The sequence below is a fragment of the Callorhinchus milii genome, unplaced genomic scaffold, assembly GCF_018977255.1.
Source record: "Callorhinchus milii isolate IMCB2004 unplaced genomic scaffold, IMCB_Cmil_1.0 Scaffold11, whole genome shotgun sequence".
Lineage (NCBI taxonomy): Eukaryota > Metazoa > Chordata > Chondrichthyes > Chimaeriformes > Callorhinchidae > Callorhinchus > Callorhinchus milii.
In genome coordinates, this window is record NW_024704752.1 from 15,770,770 (window position 1) to 15,789,471 (window position 18,702).

The 18,702-nt window shown below is 38.0% G+C and overlaps 1 protein-coding gene across 1 annotated transcript in view; it reads right to left on the reverse strand.

Annotated features, from left to right (window-relative positions):
- The window catches only part of LOC103176333 (solute carrier family 25 member 36), a 36,536-nt gene that overhangs the window by 9,505 nt on the left and 8,329 nt on the right, over nt 1-18,702 (reverse strand). The window contains exons 2-4 of the mRNA XM_042338992.1: nt 14,121-14,291; nt 7,661-7,738; nt 5,135-5,235 (exon numbers count right to left, since the gene is read on the reverse strand). Of these exons, the coding sequence (XP_042194926.1) occupies nt 5,135-5,235; nt 7,661-7,738; nt 14,121-14,291 (350 nt within the window). The remainder of the gene's footprint in view (nt 1-5,134; nt 5,236-7,660; nt 7,739-14,120; nt 14,292-18,702) is intronic.

Here is an 18,702-nt window from a genome sequence, read left to right on the forward strand (position 1 = left end):
ATCAATTAATACGGGAATCTAGATTTCAACCCCACTAGAGTACAAAAGAGCAGTCTAGTTTTAGGAATTCCTGCACTAATTCTAGTGAAGACTTCAATTGAAAGATCAACTGAACACGTTACAAACTACTTCATTACATTAATACAAACACTGATCTGTGCTCATGCTCTCCCCAAAATATAATTACTGCAAATACCATACACTTGTTCAAGAAAAATGCACAGATTTCTTAAGGAAAGTATCAGCAGCTACAGACTGGGAGCTTTAATTTGCTGCTTGACATTCATTGAGGGATATTTAACAATGGTCGTGTGTTGATAACTTGGGTCCTCTGCTGGGGCTCACTTTTTAACTATCTTCAGGAATTGGGAAAATAGCNTTTTTTTTCCCTCTCTGAACTGGCCGTTTTGTTGTTTTCTCTCATTTTTTGGTCCCAGGTTTTTTGGGGGACCGAGCGGCCAGCACCAGGAAAGATACATGGTGGTATATTGTGGGGTAGGTGGATGGGGAGGGTTCTCCCAGAAGAGAATTTAGTTCTACGTATCTATGTCTTTTCTAAGGGATAATTATCTTCTCAAGGAACATTCTCTAATGCTACAAGGTATTGTGCCAGCTGGAGGGTAACGATAGCTTAATCTTGTACGTGTTAAGATTCAAGCTTCAATTAGGCCTGAGATTGTAATGGGAGTGTCTTAATTAGTATGCGATAATGTCAAGACTCGATACATGGTCAACCCAAATATCTTATCACAGATGAATTAATTAGGCCAGTTTTATGGTATGGGTTCAATTAGAGTGGAGGGGCAGTGATAAAAATGAGACTGCTGCAGTTAATTTTTTTCATGAACGTCTTTCCCTTCTCTCCAATAGCCTTCATCACCAGAGTGCGTTTTACAAGAGTATGAATGATGAAGACTCTTCATCCCTTTGACCTCATCCTTCCTGAAAAGCTTGTTTTAAAGTCTTAGGAAGCGAAGTGTGTGCTCCAGATATTGGCTTGGCGCAAAGTAACACACAAAGCATACTGTATGTCCGTGTATAAAAAAAGCGTTTAAAACAAAAAAAAAGCTATTGAATGACAAGTTTTCGGAATCTGGCATTAAATCATTTAAGATATGAAATATGCAAAGCAAAGTTACACTAGTCTGCAATAGGCTTCAGTTCAGTACTCACAGAGTTAAAGCTAGTCCTTATTTCTGCTTACACTGATGGCAGGAAGTGACCTGCTGATGGGTAGCATGAGATGACAGGATTTCACTCTTTTCTTGGGAGAATTGTACAGTAAATGCCTAAAATAGACACAGGCTTTCTGTATCACAATGACAAGCAGTGACCTTATCAGATGAACTTGCAACATCGTACCTAATGGTAGAACTTAAATAATTTACTGCAAGTCTCATTCATGGATTTGTTTGAATTACTCTATAAACTAAAACAGGGCCAAGAGTTGATAAAGCGTTTACATCCAAGTACTGAATTTTTGCTATTTGCAGCACAGTAAGGTAGCTTAAACCACAAAATACCATGAAAGAATTATACTTACAAAATCATCACCATCAGTAATATAAAGTGGAAAAGTGCTACACTATATCAAAAACAGAATGTAATTTGTTAAATATACAGTGTTAGAAACAGGTAAAATGGTCACCTTGTTTTATGCTTTGATATATAGCAAATATATACAGAAGATCACCAGGAAAAGCCACATTTCTGTTTTGTTTTAGAAGGTACGATGATTTGCAAAATTCAAGACCAAATAATTTGGATGAAGCAGAACTTTTATGAGCGGGCTTTTAAATGGCCTTTAATCCTCATTAAAATGATGGATGTTGATGTAGGCAAAAGGACTCATTAATAAACATTGGCATCCAGTGCAAGTTTAAAGTACTCTGTCATCCGCTGCAGCTGAACCACACACAGAGAAAAGCTCCCAAAATGTTCCTCAACTCCTCATTTTCCCAGGAACATCCCGAACAACCCAATTTTATTGATGAAGAGTCACTTTTATGTTGCAAATAGGATTGCAAATGTCAAGGCAGTTTTGTGTTTTGGATCAACGTTTACTAGTCATGAGATGATTATTCAAGGGCCTTGTCTATTGGCAGAGCTGGGATATTTGTCAGCCTGGTTTGGAACCCAAGCCTGTGAGACATATTTTTCATTTAGTCTTTGTAATTTTTAAATTGTCTCCCTTATTAGAAAAAAACACACAAATGTAAGAATTAGCAGTTATATTGATAATATTGCAACTAATAGATTTTCTGAGTGAGCTAACAACAAATACAATTTGTACCAATTTGTTCCCCCAATCAGTCCTGCTGAGCATTAAATAAGAAGGTACTTGACTCTCTTGCTTGCAGTGAATCGCACTGATAGAAAATATCCAGTTTATCTACCACATCATGTACGCACACTTTTTTTTTTACAAGGTTATTTTCCAAGAAAGCACGACTGTACGTGCTAACGCACACGATCAAACAATTAATCTAGTAACCTGCTCTGTTGACCTTCTCAAAATTTGTACTCATTAAAATAGGCAATTTAATTGATGATATTTACAAAATGTACACAGTGCAACAGCTTGAAATGCTTACATTTATTCATTGATGATCAGGAAAACAATGTATTTGACATTACGGTGGCATTAATTATGCTATAAAAATAACATTTTTATTACAGCATAAAACAGATGATGTTTTTCTGTAGCCTTTTTACCAGCTATTCTAAACCTCTTGAGGTAAGCATTTCCCCTTTTTGTGCCAATTTCCTCTTTTCCCCTTAAATTACTGACTCTTTGGTTGGGTACATTTCTGTAGTCATTACCAAACACACCAGTACTTGCCATTCTTCATGTGTGAGCTTAGACAGTTGGTGTCAGCAGGCCCATCGACAACATTTATTTCCTTTTTTTAATTTTATTTCTTTATTTTTGGGTCAGCCGGGTGTCTGACACATGCGCAAACCCATCACCACAGCTTAAAAACATCCAAACCAAACTGATTCTTAACTACAGAAGTGAGGTGAAAAGGAGTTGTGTCAGTTCAACCTGAGAGCAGATCCTTACACCTCCCCGATGAATTTCAAAACACAATTTGGGGTTTCAAGGTATTTATTAATAGATAATATTTGTAACAGTACAATATTACACCAACGCATTATTGGGTGAATTTTACTCATGTGTGTTATGAGGTTTTCCTGATCATGTCTCGCAGTACAATACAACTGATGCAAAATTCTGGATTTCTGCAAGAAATTTGTTGTTATTTTGCTTACTGTTTCAGAGAGCTGCTTAAAATCACTCCACACCACAAAAGAAACAAGTGTGATTAAGAAAGTATTATAAATGGATATCAGACAAGGAGAATGTTGCTTTACACTTAATGTGCCTCAAACCATGATTAATGTTCACTATTCATTCCAAGGAGCTCAGAAAAGTTAAGACTACAAAGACAAGTTACAAATGCTGAACAAAACATACAAATACGCAGCACAATCGTAAAAAAAAAATAAAGTTGGCTACTTGGAGATTTTTCATTCCTACTCCAAGTTGCCAATGTTGCTTGTTCAAAAAGACTATTTAAAATTTTTATTTCTTGGTCTAACATTTTACATTCACATCTTCTTTCCTGTGGGAAAATCCTGCAAAAACATATCCCATCTTCAGTACAAGCAAGCCTGCAACAATCATAGCAAGTGTCAAGATGGAATGTGTGTTAATTCAGTCAAGCTGAATTAGATACAGTACATCCAATGACATTTCTGTGGACAACGTTTTACTTGAACTTGAGACAGACAATCAGGTCACCAATGATAATTTTTAAAAAAAACTTCAATACACAGAGAGTAGGATATTAACAACTTTATTGATCTCGATCCATAAATCAGGATTCTGTTTGTCACTTCTTTTCTAAAATCACGAATTTTATTTTTGAGAACTATTTGATAATTGCAAATCTGGAACATTCACTGCTTTGGCTCATTCTCACCATATTACTGCTGCACAAGGGTCGTACATTACTTTACCTGTAGGTTCTTAACCCGCTGGTACTTTTCCTCTTGTTGCAATTGATTCTTTATAGGAACTGTTGCCTTCAGTTGACTTAACAGTATAATATGGTCATTCTACATAGTTGAGCCCAAGCAGGCTACACAATGATGTGGGGTGAAATTGACAGGAAGAGAATAAAGAACTACCATCAAGACTAAGCTGGTCAGCGTACCAGCTCCAGTCCGATAAATGTCAGCAACAGAAACCTCGTTTTTTTCCCACTTCTCATCTCAAGCCCAAGCCCTCCACTCGGGTGCTGCCCTGGCTAAAATCAGCTAACTTGACATGTGCCAAAATCAAAAACAACACAACTTTGCTGATGTCTTTCACAATACGCTATTAGCAGATAAATGATCTTAGTAGTGAGCACTAATTTTTTAAAAAAAACTTATAGGCTTAAATCGATGAGGGGGAAGATTCCAAGTACTGAGATAAAGATTAACTGAGATTGCCCTGAAGTAACCATGACAGAAGGGAAACGTTCTCATGGACAATTTTGGGGTAACAAGGTTCATCCCCCTAAATTACATTGGCATATTGTTTGAGAGACGGAGGGTTAATTGTAAATCCACAACTTCTAATATTGGAATCAAAAGGAAGGTTGAAATAAAATGTTCACTTGATAATTTTGTTTAAAAAAGATATACGTAAAAGAACATTTCTTAATGTCAAGGAAAATATTTATAAGGACAGATTTGAAATAGAACTGGGATAAGTTTCTTTATGCAGACTTAGATAGTATGCATAGAGAAAGCTTTTCACTTACAAAAAATCAACTGCAGCCTAACACGCAGTTAATATAGCTACCACAAGACGCCTTATGTCGATGTTTAAAGTTATTTGTGTCATTTGTTAAACGGTCAAACATGTTTAGCAAGCGTGACATTCTCGATTCCAAACCTCTTTAAAAGTTTCATTTCGGGGGCTTTTTGAATTATGTAATGTTTTAATGTGAGAGGAAAACAACAATTAAGGAACATCACACACAATATTCACAAATTTCAAAACTATTTCATGCAAATAATGCCAAGTCTCTTTCCTAAAGGCATGATAAGAGGGAAGAAGATGTTTACCCAATACTCTTACCTGCCACTCCAGCTGAAACCATATGCACCTGGTTGGAATCGGGCTCAAAGACAGTGTTCAATTTTTCCTTAGCACTGGAGTAAGCAGCAAAGTAAATCGCTCTACATGAGGGAATAAGATCACAACACCACTGGAAAGTTATGTTTGGCCCAAATTAATTTAGAGACGACAGTAACTATTCTGATCTTTCCTGCAGAGTTGTAGCCTGTAAGATAAAGCAAGTGCATTTAACTCCTTTTGGTTCAGCCATTTAGATTTAAAAAGAAACTATTTCTTTCCCTGAATGTCTCTATCCAAGTATTTATATTATATATATGAAATATATGTATGCTATTGCCAGTTATTGGTAAATTGTTTTTGTAAAGAGTTGATTTAATGAGATTCTCAAACCTTCTTGTAGTGCTCTCCCAGCAACCCCATATTCTAAGTGGATTTGTTTATGATTCTATGTTGTATTTTGAAAATGAAAAACCGTGCACATAATCAAACAAAAAGAGCACCAATAATTCCAATTCCATGAAATTCAACGCATGCTGCACTGAACTTTTTGTATAGCACTAAGTGAATAGACGGCTACACAATACCACCTTTGGCAGGCCATACAGACCAGATTGCCACATGATCTTGCACCAGAGATGTCTTGGTTTTCCATCTGTTTCCAAGCTGGCAACCTCTGTTAACTTGCCCAAAGAGCCATTCTTTGTGTTTTGAGTATAGACACTGAGTATTGATAGGCTGTTTGACCACAAGTTGCCACACTCGATCCTCATTTGATGTCTCCTTACCAGGGCTCACTGGACGGTGATCAGGCCGAGAGACCTGGCTAATTTTTCTTCTCAGCTTGAGGAAGTTGATGCTCATGTTACTGCCAGCACCAATAGCCTATGTAATTTTGGAACTTTCCTGCTCTTTAAGGCTCAGTAGTACCCTATGTGTCACATTACTTACTGAGTCAATGGAAGAAATTCAAAACAGCAGAATTATGGGGGTGTAGTTCCTGCCTCCATTTCCTGCATTTATCCATTAAACATTCAAGGACATATGCAGAATCTTTCACATGTTACGTTATTATCAACATTCTCCAGGAATTATAGAAAAAATAACAACTTTGGATGACAACTGACTCATTTCCTTCAGAGAAGAGGAGGGTGAAAATGAAAAACATGTTACTGCACGTTCAGCAACACCTCAACAAGGAAACATTTATAAAGTATTTCTGTTAACACATCAGAATTAATTAAATGGTTGGTAAATCCTTTCAGCGGTTTACCTTTCTTAAATAGCTTCTCAATGCTTTTATTTCTACACCCAGTTTACCACAGAACAGCATAAAAGGTATGGTATCTTCCTTGTTTCATCAATTGGTCTTGCACATTTTCTAGATTTCTAGCAAAATGAAAGGATCACATAGGAACCTTATGGGAAATTTACTGTATAATTGCAATTCACAGCAACATGGCTCAATAATCACACAACTCCAGTCAAATTATATGTGCACCTTTACAGCTCTGTATCAATTGTGGCTCGTGAACTGAATCCATGTTCCTCGTTTAAATTAACGAATTATTACTGAAATGTTGAATTTACGTCATTTAAATCCCCGGTTATTTATTGTCTTGCTAAGACAAAATCGTACTTGCAATGATTTAATTAGTCAGTTTAGCATTGGCCTTGCTCATAATAGCTAAACACTGAACTTGTCATATGCTTACCCTGATTACCCATAAATGTATGAGTGTCATTTAGAAAAAAAACACCATTCAGCATATTCATTTTGGAACTGATTTAAGTGCTCAATCAAAACAACTTGATAAGACGAAAGCAACACTGTGCTAAAAGATAAGTAGATTTCTGAGGCTTTTAATGTCAACCAGGTATGAATAAAAGGTGTTTCTGGTGCTATCTAGCCAATTAATGGAAACTCATTCCCCCCACCACTAAAGTGTCATGCTCCATTTACTCGGCGTCAAATGTGTCTCAAAATAACTCTGTTTCCATGCCCTGTCATTTATACATGATCGATGATGTTCATAAGGAAGTGTATTGAATTTCAAGAAGCTTACCAGGACACTACAAGTGCGACCTTCTACTCTCTGGAGTGATTCAGTGAATCAAGATCAGACACTCTTCAGTGGCAGAACAATTTGGATAGACAGGAATCTTGAAAAGTAGGCAATACAGTTAAACCTGGAAGATATTGGTCCCCCCCAAGGAGATATCACATGGATTGCATTGAATAAGACCTAAGTATCAAGCAATGTTGGGAAATAGACTCACAACGTGCCGGTTGAGCAAAGTAGTGAACTGCTTCAGGTAGATAACCACAACAACAACATTGTATTTGCTGAAAGTTGAATATCAGGTTTCAAGATCACAACATAGTCAAGAAAACTCCTCCACATTGATCAGCACGTCATTTGAACAAGGAACGAGTCATGAATAGACTGGGCCCAGAAATACTTCCACACGTTAGACTTGCAAACTAAACTGCACAGGACGTTACACAGCTTCAATCTAAGCACTTACCTAGATGGCGCCACACCTATCAGGTTAGGACCCAACCCCCGGAAAAGAGAACGGGGACCTTCTTTTTCCAGAATCACCCTGAGTGAATAGAAACATTGATTAATATACATACACGTTTTGGGTTCACAACAAGAATTTAAATGCTGGGAATCAATATAAAGTGCAAACATTTCCAGTTGGCAGATATTGATTTTCAGCTTTCAATTTCTCTTCTCTGTGCAAATAAAGCAGTCTAGATAAGGTGACCAAATGTTCCCGATTTCCAGGGACAATTCCTGGATGAGGTATTGGATCTCTGGCCAAATTCGCAATGTCTTCAGTTTAGCAACAAACTGAGCAAAACAAACACAATTCTAAAACAGAAACATTCACCAGCGAAATACAACGATTAATCCAACAGACTGCAAATCCCGAGGAGAAATTTTTAGAGCACTTTTTTCCCCCTTTTAACACTATTCAATGTTCCCAGGATTTAATTTTTGTTTTGTGGAAATACTGAAATCGGTACACAGTTTCATTGCAAATATGGTTTCGAAAATGAATGCAATGAAGCCATGCATAAAAAATTAAAATGTGATATCCAACAAATAAAATGTCTAGGGTCAATCAAATAAACAAGTGGCTCTAAAGACAAATCAGACTTGAAGTGGAACTTCATTTGAATTTTAAAACAAAAGTTTTAATCATTCAGTTCCAGTGAACCATGTTTTACGTCTCCACTAGGGGGACACTAATTCTATTTTTGCAATTGCGCTACATCCTTATCATCCATTTGAACCAGGAGCACAGACTACTTCACATCTGATCTGAAGGATGGCATCTCCAAATAAGTGTATGCCCTCAATTCTTCACTTGAATGAATACCTTATGCGACAGGCGCTAGATAAATGCAAGTTGTCGCTAGATAATGAGTTTGCATGTTGGCCGAGGTTTTCAACCCACAATTCTCTGGATCACAGACAAGACCTGAGCTGCATTTCACTACGGCAAACTACATAGATTTGGCTAGTTAATCTTCACCATTACATTGATGCACACTCTGGGCTCCCCAACCCTTGGTTTTTGCCAACCTGTGCCTAATGCTCTCCGGAATTAGCTAAGCACAGTGTATCTCTCCAGGGAGATTTCATTCCAGACAGAGAAATTTCCATGCCTAGATTGGTATGGATATGCAAAACTCTCCATCTGATTTGGATACTCTTGAGCACGGTGACGAGTTTCCATGGGTGTTGGACACTCAGCTGAACTAAAAAAAACACTTCAGTCTAAAGCTGAAGAATGAGGAGGGGCTCCAGGAGTTCACCACACCATGTGGCAGTGTGCTTTTGCAATGCAGAAATAAGATATTTTTCCCCCTGTCCCTTCTCCACCACCCACTCATGTTGAGCTCTGCAGTAAAGTCAGAGACTGAACTGCAGATTGCATGTGCACGGTATCTGTGTTTTGACAGAACCTCTGATGCATTTGTGAAATGCCAAATCACTTGTTAACCATTTACAGAATTCTTGGGATGGGGGAAAAAAACAACTCTGTTTTGATGAATGCGACAACGGCAATCGGCACGTGAAAGCAAGGCCACCAGCAAACATTCTGCAGAATCTTGTGGGTAGTCCATTGCACGAAATACCAACAGAAGAAGAAAAGCAAAATTGATTATTAAAGTGCAGGGTTAAAGTAGAAGATGTTCTCCATTTCATTGAGGTTTCACTATATCAACTGTGATAAATGGAGGCCAAATCATTCATCAAAGGGAGAGAGGAAAAAACAAGATAGGGGAATTGCTCAAAGGTCACTCCTTTGTACCCGTTTTGGAAGAAAACAACAATCCACCTCACCCTTAAATGATTCAACTATCAATCAATTAAGGTACACTGCTGGGTGTGGTGCAAATAGCAGATTAGGAGAATTCATACAGTCCAGGCAGAGAAGGCGTCAGAGGTTGGAAAAGCAAATATTGAAAAAATGCTTGGACCAGGGGGATCTCCAAATGTTCGAGTGCTGCTTATGGCTTTCTCATGCTTGATCGAGACATGAGGAAGGAGCAATAAAACTACATAGTTAAGATTCCAATTGAAACAAGCCCAGATGAACAACGTATTTCATGCATTTCAAAATAAGAGACTTTAATGATCAAACTGCGGTAAACACCGCACCGCTCCCTCGTTTTTATTGAGAATGCACGAGACACCACCTCGCGCAGATCAACCGGTTGAATATCCCTGGTCTAGACTCTAGACTCTAGCGAGTACAACACAGCTCAATATTTGCAAAAATATGTCCTCCGACTTCTCAGGGTCAGAATACCAATCCTGCCAAGAAGCTGACGTATCCTTGAAGCATTGTTCTCAGCTCACGATAAACATTGCAAGCAGCTCGCTGGCAAACTCCAGTCTGTCTGCTCCAGCTTAGCAGCAAGATGAAGTCAGAATCTAAACCAAATTTACCCGACTTAATAGATTAGTGCAGATGACAAAAAAAACACGTTTTTTTTATTCTTAGTTTATACACACCCCCACACCACAAGAAGTGCCATCTTTCCATCAAAATAAACATTATCTTGACAAACTATAAACAATCCAAAATATAAATTTTTCAAACATTATTGGTAGAGACACTGAAAAGGTCAACCTGCGTAGGTTAATATTTCTGATAACTGGTTATAAAGAAGAGAATCACAAGATCAGCATTTCTTGTATTTCAACCACAATGCACTATATACCATTCCTAGACTGAGAGCAACGGATCAGACTGCTCCCAGACTCCGGAACTGTTACAGCCATTAAAAGAGACGGAAGTAGTCTTGGTTGTGGTAAACCAATAATAATGCTTATCTTTATCCTGTTTCAAATTCAAAATAAAGAAAAAAGCAATACATGTTCTCAAAGGTCCTTCTCTATGCATTGCAAAAAAAAGGGTGTTGCTGGTTTCCGAGGGTTGAACAGTTTTTCTCTCTCTCTTTCTTTCTGATATACGTCAAATCAATGCAAAATTCCATTTATCACTTAAATTTTACAAGAGCCAACTATCTTAACACTTGAAGGGAGGCATCCAGTAATCTACTATAGATAAGCAGACATGGAACATAAAACATGCCTTTCAGAATACTCACCCTATTGTTTTCCAATACACAATCAAGCTTTTTTTTAAAAAAATGAGTTCAACCTCCTGGTGTAAACCACCCTTCCGAGCAATGCTCTGGCTAAATAAATACTTCCTGATATATCCTGAAATTGCACTTTGCAACTCTAAACCAATATCATCTTGATCTACTGTCCTGGTGTCAGTCTTCACCCCACCCATCTGTAGGAAAACATTGGGTTAATACTCACCGAATTCCTGAACTAATGTGAAATATTCTTCCATCTTCACTACTCAGCCCTGGCCTCCTTCGCTCACTGGAACCCAATCCCACTCCTCCCCCAGCAGCACAGAAATGATTGCATCCTTATCATAACAAGGTTAAATAGTGTCCTTGTAGCACATAGAATGCAATGTAGATTTAGATTTAAGTATTGACATTGCTGAGCTCCTACAAACAGAGGCCAATGTCTGTGCCACTGCGACTGTGTTCTTTTAGGAAAGATAGTAGTGGTTGATGTCATTTTTATACCCTTTATGCGACCAATTTAAATGTTTAGATGGTTACTGTGTTGGATTGGGATGCAGCAGACAAAAGGCTAAGATTGGTTAAGGAAAACGAGGCAAATAAGATCTCCCATTCAAACCCATTAACCAACTTTTACACAATTAACATTGTCAATGACAACACGTGTGTGCAGTTGAGCATCTTAATAGTTGAGTTAATATCAACTGTAACATCTCCATGTAATGTAGATTTGATAAAATCTCCATTAATTACAACACCAATGCTATTTCTAAATCTATAATAATAATCCTTGCATTTGATATAGCGCTTTTCACGTCTTCTAGACGTCCCAAAGCGCTTCAGAATATACTGTAAAGTGAATTTACTGTATATTTGTGGGCGAACGCGGCAGCCAATTGCGCACAGCAATGTCCCACAGACAGTCGTGGATTGAAAATGACCAATTTTATTATTGTTTTTGGTTTTGGAGGGATTATTATTAGGCGTGTGGAGTAAGGAAAAGTTTCCCAAGGTTTCGCCCTCTGCCTGGAATTGAACTCAGATCTCTCACTTGCAAAGTGAGTGCTCACCACTGAGCTACAGGACTCAAATTTACAGCTAGAAGAAAGCCATTCATCCCATTGTGCCCATGCTGGCTCTTTGAAAGTGCAATCCACCCGGTCTAATTTACTTGCCTTTTGCCCTTGGTTATTTTAATGTGGAAAAGTTATTATTCCTGCAGCTCCATGAAAGATATTTCTTATTACATATCCTTTGATGTGGTGCTGATGAAAGATTCACACTCATTTTCCTATATTGTAATTTATTCAGTCAAGTACTTGACATATTAATCCATAGGAATGTGTAGTTGTATAATAACCCTTACATTTGATATTATGCTTTTTTGTCAGGGGAGCGACTCAAACTGCTTCACATGATTTACCTTAATGTGCAGTGACTGTATTTTGTAGGTAAACTTAAGTTTGGGAAGCACTTTTCTCCTCGTGCTCAAAATGACGATAAATTAAATTGTCACTGGGTTGACCTATAAATTAATAAGGATGCAGCTTTTTACAGTGCCCATAGTTGCATACCACACTGATAAGTACATCGTGACCAGACAGCATCTTCCCATTTAATGTTTCAATGAGTATTAACTGAATCTCTGACAGCAGTCAAAAGAGGAGGAAATTAACTCTCTTAAAACAGGTATTGGACAACCGTGTCTGAACTATCGCCCACAAATATACAGCCAATTCACTTTACAGTCTATTCTGTGAAGCGCTTTGAGACGTCTAGAAGATGTGAAAAGCACTATATCAAATGCAAGGATTTTTATTATTATCAGAATTATATGACTGCTGCCAAGCAGTTCTAAGCATGGCCCAAGATTACCAAGTGGTTTATTGAAAGACTTGTTCCAAACATATTTATGGACTTGTTTTGATCTGAGTGTTTTTTTCTTTAATGATCAAAGGTATCTAGACATTTATTAACTGACACACTATGGTGGAGCCATTATTTATAGATCCTATCATAAAGTCATAAGGTTTTTAAATAGAAAATTGCTGAAAATGAAAGTAAACACGATATCAAGAGTGATTTTTACAATTTTCTGTCACACTCGTGGATCAAAATCCAGTGGCACAGGAGAATAAGAGTACACTGAAATATCCAAATGTAACCACTAAGTCTATAACTGACAATTACATCACAATTTTTCACTGGAGTAGCTGTTTAAAATAAACTGCAATAGTAATATTTTAATAGTGGAGTTGTATTTTTCAACCTTTTTTGAAAAAAACACTCAAAATCGTTCACATGAGCTTTTGGCAGACTGGAGCTGGAAACAGTTTTTGTCAGGGTGGAGAAAAATCTCAGCCGTAGTAGACATGAATGACAGCATTTCCAGCTAACGATGCATACCCCCCAAAAAGGAACACAATGCTAAAATCACTTCATTGCAATCATTCTTCAGCACTATCTGTCACTGTCACTATCATCATTTACCCATTAAACTTCTCAAGTTCCTCCCAAGTTCCAAATATGCTTCTTTCCATCCTCACAAAATTAATAATCCTTGCAATAGATATTATGCCTTATCATGTCATTGAAACGTCTTAAAGCAAATCACAGCATTTGCTGTAAACTGCAGTGATGAATCCGAAGAACACCACCTCTGACAATGGAGCACTCACCCAGCACTGTATTGGAGTTGTCAATGTGGGTTTGAACTGACAATCTTCTGACTTAGAAGTAAGATTGCTACGAACCAGGCAAGGCTTATTAAAGCTCATCGGACAAATGCCTAATTGAACTCATTCTTTCTCAATCGCTCAAGGCTACAGAACTCACTACATCCTTCAGACTTCCTATCCTCCTGCAATACTTTTAAACCCAAAGAATGGGATCAACTAAATTGTTGCTTTGTGATTTCTCTCATCTTCTGACCTGCCAGGACATCAATATCATCCTAAATTCTCAGCCGTAACCTTTCTCCATCAAAAAAGGCAATTAGTTACCTTTAGTTGCCTGGCCTTCAGAGTGCAGTTGTACTTTTCACTGAAGCATACACATTAAACCTTGTTTACTTTACAAATTTAGATGTACATGACTTCCTTGTTGTTATGACTGATAACAGTCAGTGCTGAGCTGACTGGAATTAAATGGCAACCGACTTACATGTAGCTCTTATTCTGAAATATTACATCACATTCTGAACAGTACCAGATTAATCTTCAAGAGGTATTGCTAAAATAAAGAATACAAACTTATATTGGGGGGAAAAAAAGAGATGTGGCCGGCTTAAACGGTGTCCACTGTGTATATAGAGAGCTAAGACAAGATATGTAATGTACAGACTATGGTACTTACTTTAAACAATGTAGAGGGCTGGGAGAGACACGGGCCACCCGATTCACACGAGGCCCATGTACAGTACTAAGGTGCATCTCTGGGATGTATAGTGTGACTGAGGAGGACTGCAACCTTGTTTTCACTACTTCCAGCGGGCATGTTAAAATGGCTCCAACTGTACCCCCACAGCTGCAAACACAAAAATATTCAGGTTAGTTCAAAATCGACACATGCTGTTTTGGGTTGGGAGCATGATACCGTAGAGAATTCTAACACTTCATACTATAAACAAAAATCACTTCCTGTGTCTGGTATGAACTGATATTGCTCAGGATGCTCCGAGTTTAATCTCTATTCTACGCGCAGTCAGATGACCTCAGCCAGGCATCGCAGGTCACTATAATTATCTCAGTGTCCCTAAGCTCATGGGAGCAGGAAGAGAAATACAGGAAACTCCTAATAACTCAACCCTGGCTCAACTCTCGCTACTACTTAAGTCATCATGCTGTCAATACCCCGGCCACATATATTTATTTATTTATACACATGCCTAGCTCACCATTCTGGATAAGACACCACTGAGTTCCTTTCTCTTGGGAGTGACAATTTATCGGGGGTGTACTGCAGGAAATTGTGGTCCTTTTTGCAAATAAGACTCAATTCCTATCCAGTTCTATCAGAAAGTTCAAGATGGTCCTATTATTAAACTTAAAAAAGCAGGAAACGTGTACCAAGAACCAGATAGAGATCTGGAACAGGAACCACGAGCAAATGTCTCTCTTAACCTACACTAGACCTACCATGGAAAATTATAGTGTCCCCAATATAGAAATCGACACGGCTCATTTTTACACTGGGTAGCGAATATCAGCTGCACATGTTGTACTATTGTACTGGGGAGAAGGAAATAACTGGATAATGGCCAAATTCTATTATAAAATTACTAGCACTAACTGCTTGCAGAAATTTCCAGAACACGTGGTTGCTGGCATACTGTCAACAATCTCAATGTTAAGCATCCGAAGGATGACTTGCAAACATCCAGAGTTATACGTACAATAAAGGAACACCTTCTTAAAATGTCTTTGGTAGGGACATAAGATAGGGGAGTGGAAAAAAACAAGCATGGCGCACAGAACTACAACACGTGTTCGTTCTCACAGACGTGGAGCTTGGAATTTAAACCAGAGACATCAAGTAACTAACTAACTAACTAACTAGCTAAATAGAATGCCCTTTCCAGGAACTGTCAATTTAAAAATAAAACAAACCAGCTGACTATTTGCTCTCTCCCATCAGTGAGAGCAGCATGCAACCATGACAACTGCCTCACCGCGAGCAGTCCCTCCGCATTCTGCATCTCAAACAGTTTTTAAATCTAAAGATAAGGCTGTGGTGCCGCAAAGCTGATGACAGTGGGGGTGGGGTGGGACGGGGGGGACGAGGTGGGGGAAGCCACAGCATCTCGGCAGAACGAAGTTCCCAACAAGGTCAAGACCTCCAAATCAGCATAAATAGACACTGAAGTTTCTATTTCAGTTTCAACTACGCACAAGGTTATACAGGTTGTACAGACAGAACACTGTCCGGAAAGTCCTTGAATAGTATGTTTGTTTCACTCATCAAAGAGACCGCTTGGACTCACTCACTTGTCGAATCAACGAACTTCCTATTTAGTTGCTTTTGGTCAGGTTCTTGTATCGGCCCACACATGTGCTGTGGAAATTTGATCTTTGGAAATGAGCTGCTCTTGTAGTCAGAAAGCCACAAATGATGGCAACCAGACATAATCTTAGGGTTGACAATATAGATTCATCTTCAAACCTGGGATCTAAAGTAGGTCAAGGACCATTCTTTCTTTCTGTTACACTCGAAAGCCATCTGTAAAATTCCACTCCAGAAATAACCTGATTTGAAATTCCTGCCATAGCAGGAAATTAATCCTTGTGAGGAGCATTGAAGGATCTTATACAGCACTAAATCTCACATCTGTGCAAGTTACTTAAACTCAACAATATAATGAGATCTAAATGAACACATACAGTACTGTGCATCAATGAAGCATATAACTTGGTTCTTTGTAATTATCATGCATATAAACAGAAGAATGCTGCTCCACGAAATCCATTATTCTTCAATTTGAGCGCGTAGAATACCGCACTTTTACATATACTTGTAAAAGATGAAGTCGATCATGACTGCAACTTAGGAAATACCTCAATGTTTCAAAAACACAATTTTGCAATGTATTGCATTTGGAACATTCTTTCCACACGAAAAGTACCAATTCTCCAGAGACTTTCATTTCACCTACAGCGAACATAATTAGCAGAACACAATCCCAACCTCTGAAATGGTCAGATTAAAAGGCGCAATAGAGGAGTGCAATGTAATATGACCTCACGGCTGTGACCCAAAATAAACTACGTACAGTAACATGCAAAACAAATCAGAGGATTAAATTTGAACATATGACTTATTTGTATTGGAATCACATAGCTGGAGGCATATCAAGTGAGTGGTCTCTGTTGCTTAAAATATTACTCAACTGGAACCCAAATCGAGAGATGCCAGGGTCTTGAAACTGAACAGAGTATTTGACCAAAAACCAACATGGTAACAAACAAGTTAGCTATTGCTTTCTCAGAGACGATTCTATCTCAATCTCAGACTTGCACGTGCTTCTTTTCCACAAATAAAAATGGGCATGAATACAATCAACGAACAATATAAAAAACTAAAAATTGTGAGCAAAGCTAGCGATGAAAGCATTGACCAACAGGATTCGGAATATCATTCAAGAACCAGCCTATATCGTCATTGAATTAATTGCATAATATACAAAGGTAATTGTAATTGTGGTTTGTTGGCAGATCCTTACAATTACTGCACTTTACAGTAATTCCTGTGAAACGCTTGAGATGTCTCAACGACATAAGGTGCTTGTATCAGATGCAAGCATTATTATAAAGGGATAGAAAGTCTCTGAAAACAGTATTATACAGTAGCTTTACTAGTGTTAGTTGTTCAACAGGAATGCTTAAAGAAGGCATGCTTGTGAATAATTAGCAGTTCATACAAAAGGAAATAAGAAAATATGTTTCTTGGCTCTGTCCCTGCAGTGTCAGCGCATTGGGACGACCTCCCGACGTGAAAGACGCTATACAAATGTAATTTTGTTGTTGTTTGTTGATTATAGAAACCCTCCTTCAACACAATCATGGGAACTGAATTAATTAATTGCAGGTTTGCGAAGACTTTTTTTCGCCAGTCAAGAAAAGGAAGTGGCAGTGCAAGATGGAAATTTAACAGAACCAAAGCGACGTTTCAAAAAAATCATAAAAACCAGAAAAATCTCTTCAGAAAAAAACAGATGGAGAACAGGGCCTAAATTGTAAAGGTGACATTCTTTGTCATTTTTAAAACATCACAGAAGGTTGCACAAGACCAAGTTAAGTGCGTTGAGGCAAATTAATAAGTGACAAATCTCTGACAGTCTATTCTTCTTTGGATTAGATAGGTAATGGAAATTGTTCAAGCAGGCATGTTCACCCATAAATGCAAAGCTATAAGGTTAAAAACAAAGCTTCATCAGTTATAGAACTGAGCCCCCTGACAGGGGAAGCAATGGAAACACGAGATGGATAGTCCATTCCTAAGTTTAAAAGTATCAGCAATATTAAGGACATGCCTGTATTTAATATTCAAGCTAACAGAAGTAAACCTAGTAAAGTATTTACAGCTTTGGCATCTAACTGTTTTGAACAGTTGTGGCCACGAGGTAAGGGGCTTCAGGGAGTAAAGATTTAGCTCGCAAGTTACCAATCCTGTTCGTTATCCAGAAAGCCCTTTCACAATATGATGAAGACAGAATTGGGTTGGGATTCTCCCATACACAAATCGCCTGCCAATACTCACCATTAATGGCAACTTGGAATTCGTTGTGGAATTCTATACCAATAAAAGGAAGTGAAGCTGCCAAATATACAAAAAGGCCACATGAATGTAGTAGCAAAAAAAATCTAACAAAGGTACTTTGTTCAATTAATAAATGTGCATTAGCTTTTACTTAGTGATTAAGAAATTGAATTACAGTTGAATGATTTAGTTCACATGATGTTACACAGTTTGATATGAACTACACGAGACCAGTCTCAAAATAGTGCCATTTGGCTTCAAAAGAGGTCATAAGATAAGGACTGATCCAAGGTCCAATGGTATGGACAGTCCCTAAATCCAAAGACCTCAATTGTGAGAAGCAAAATGTCAAGAACTGAACCAGTTCATGAAGGCTGAGGATTTTATATTAAAAAACCTTAAATTTGTAGAGTGTAAGGAAACAAAGTTCAAAAATCCAGAGAATGTAGTGCATTCTGAACGTATTCTGCTTAACATCAGAAATCAATACTCCCCATCTATTGATCACAATGTTTAGGGACCAAAGGATAAAGCTTAAAACTCAGACCCAACATTGATTAAAGAGTACTAGCTTTTCTGCCAATAAACTCTAGTGTTTAAAAATGTGTGTGCTGACCACCAGGTTGACAAGTGGGAGCAGTGATTGCACCACTGTAGATATCAAGTCAGGATATTGCTGACA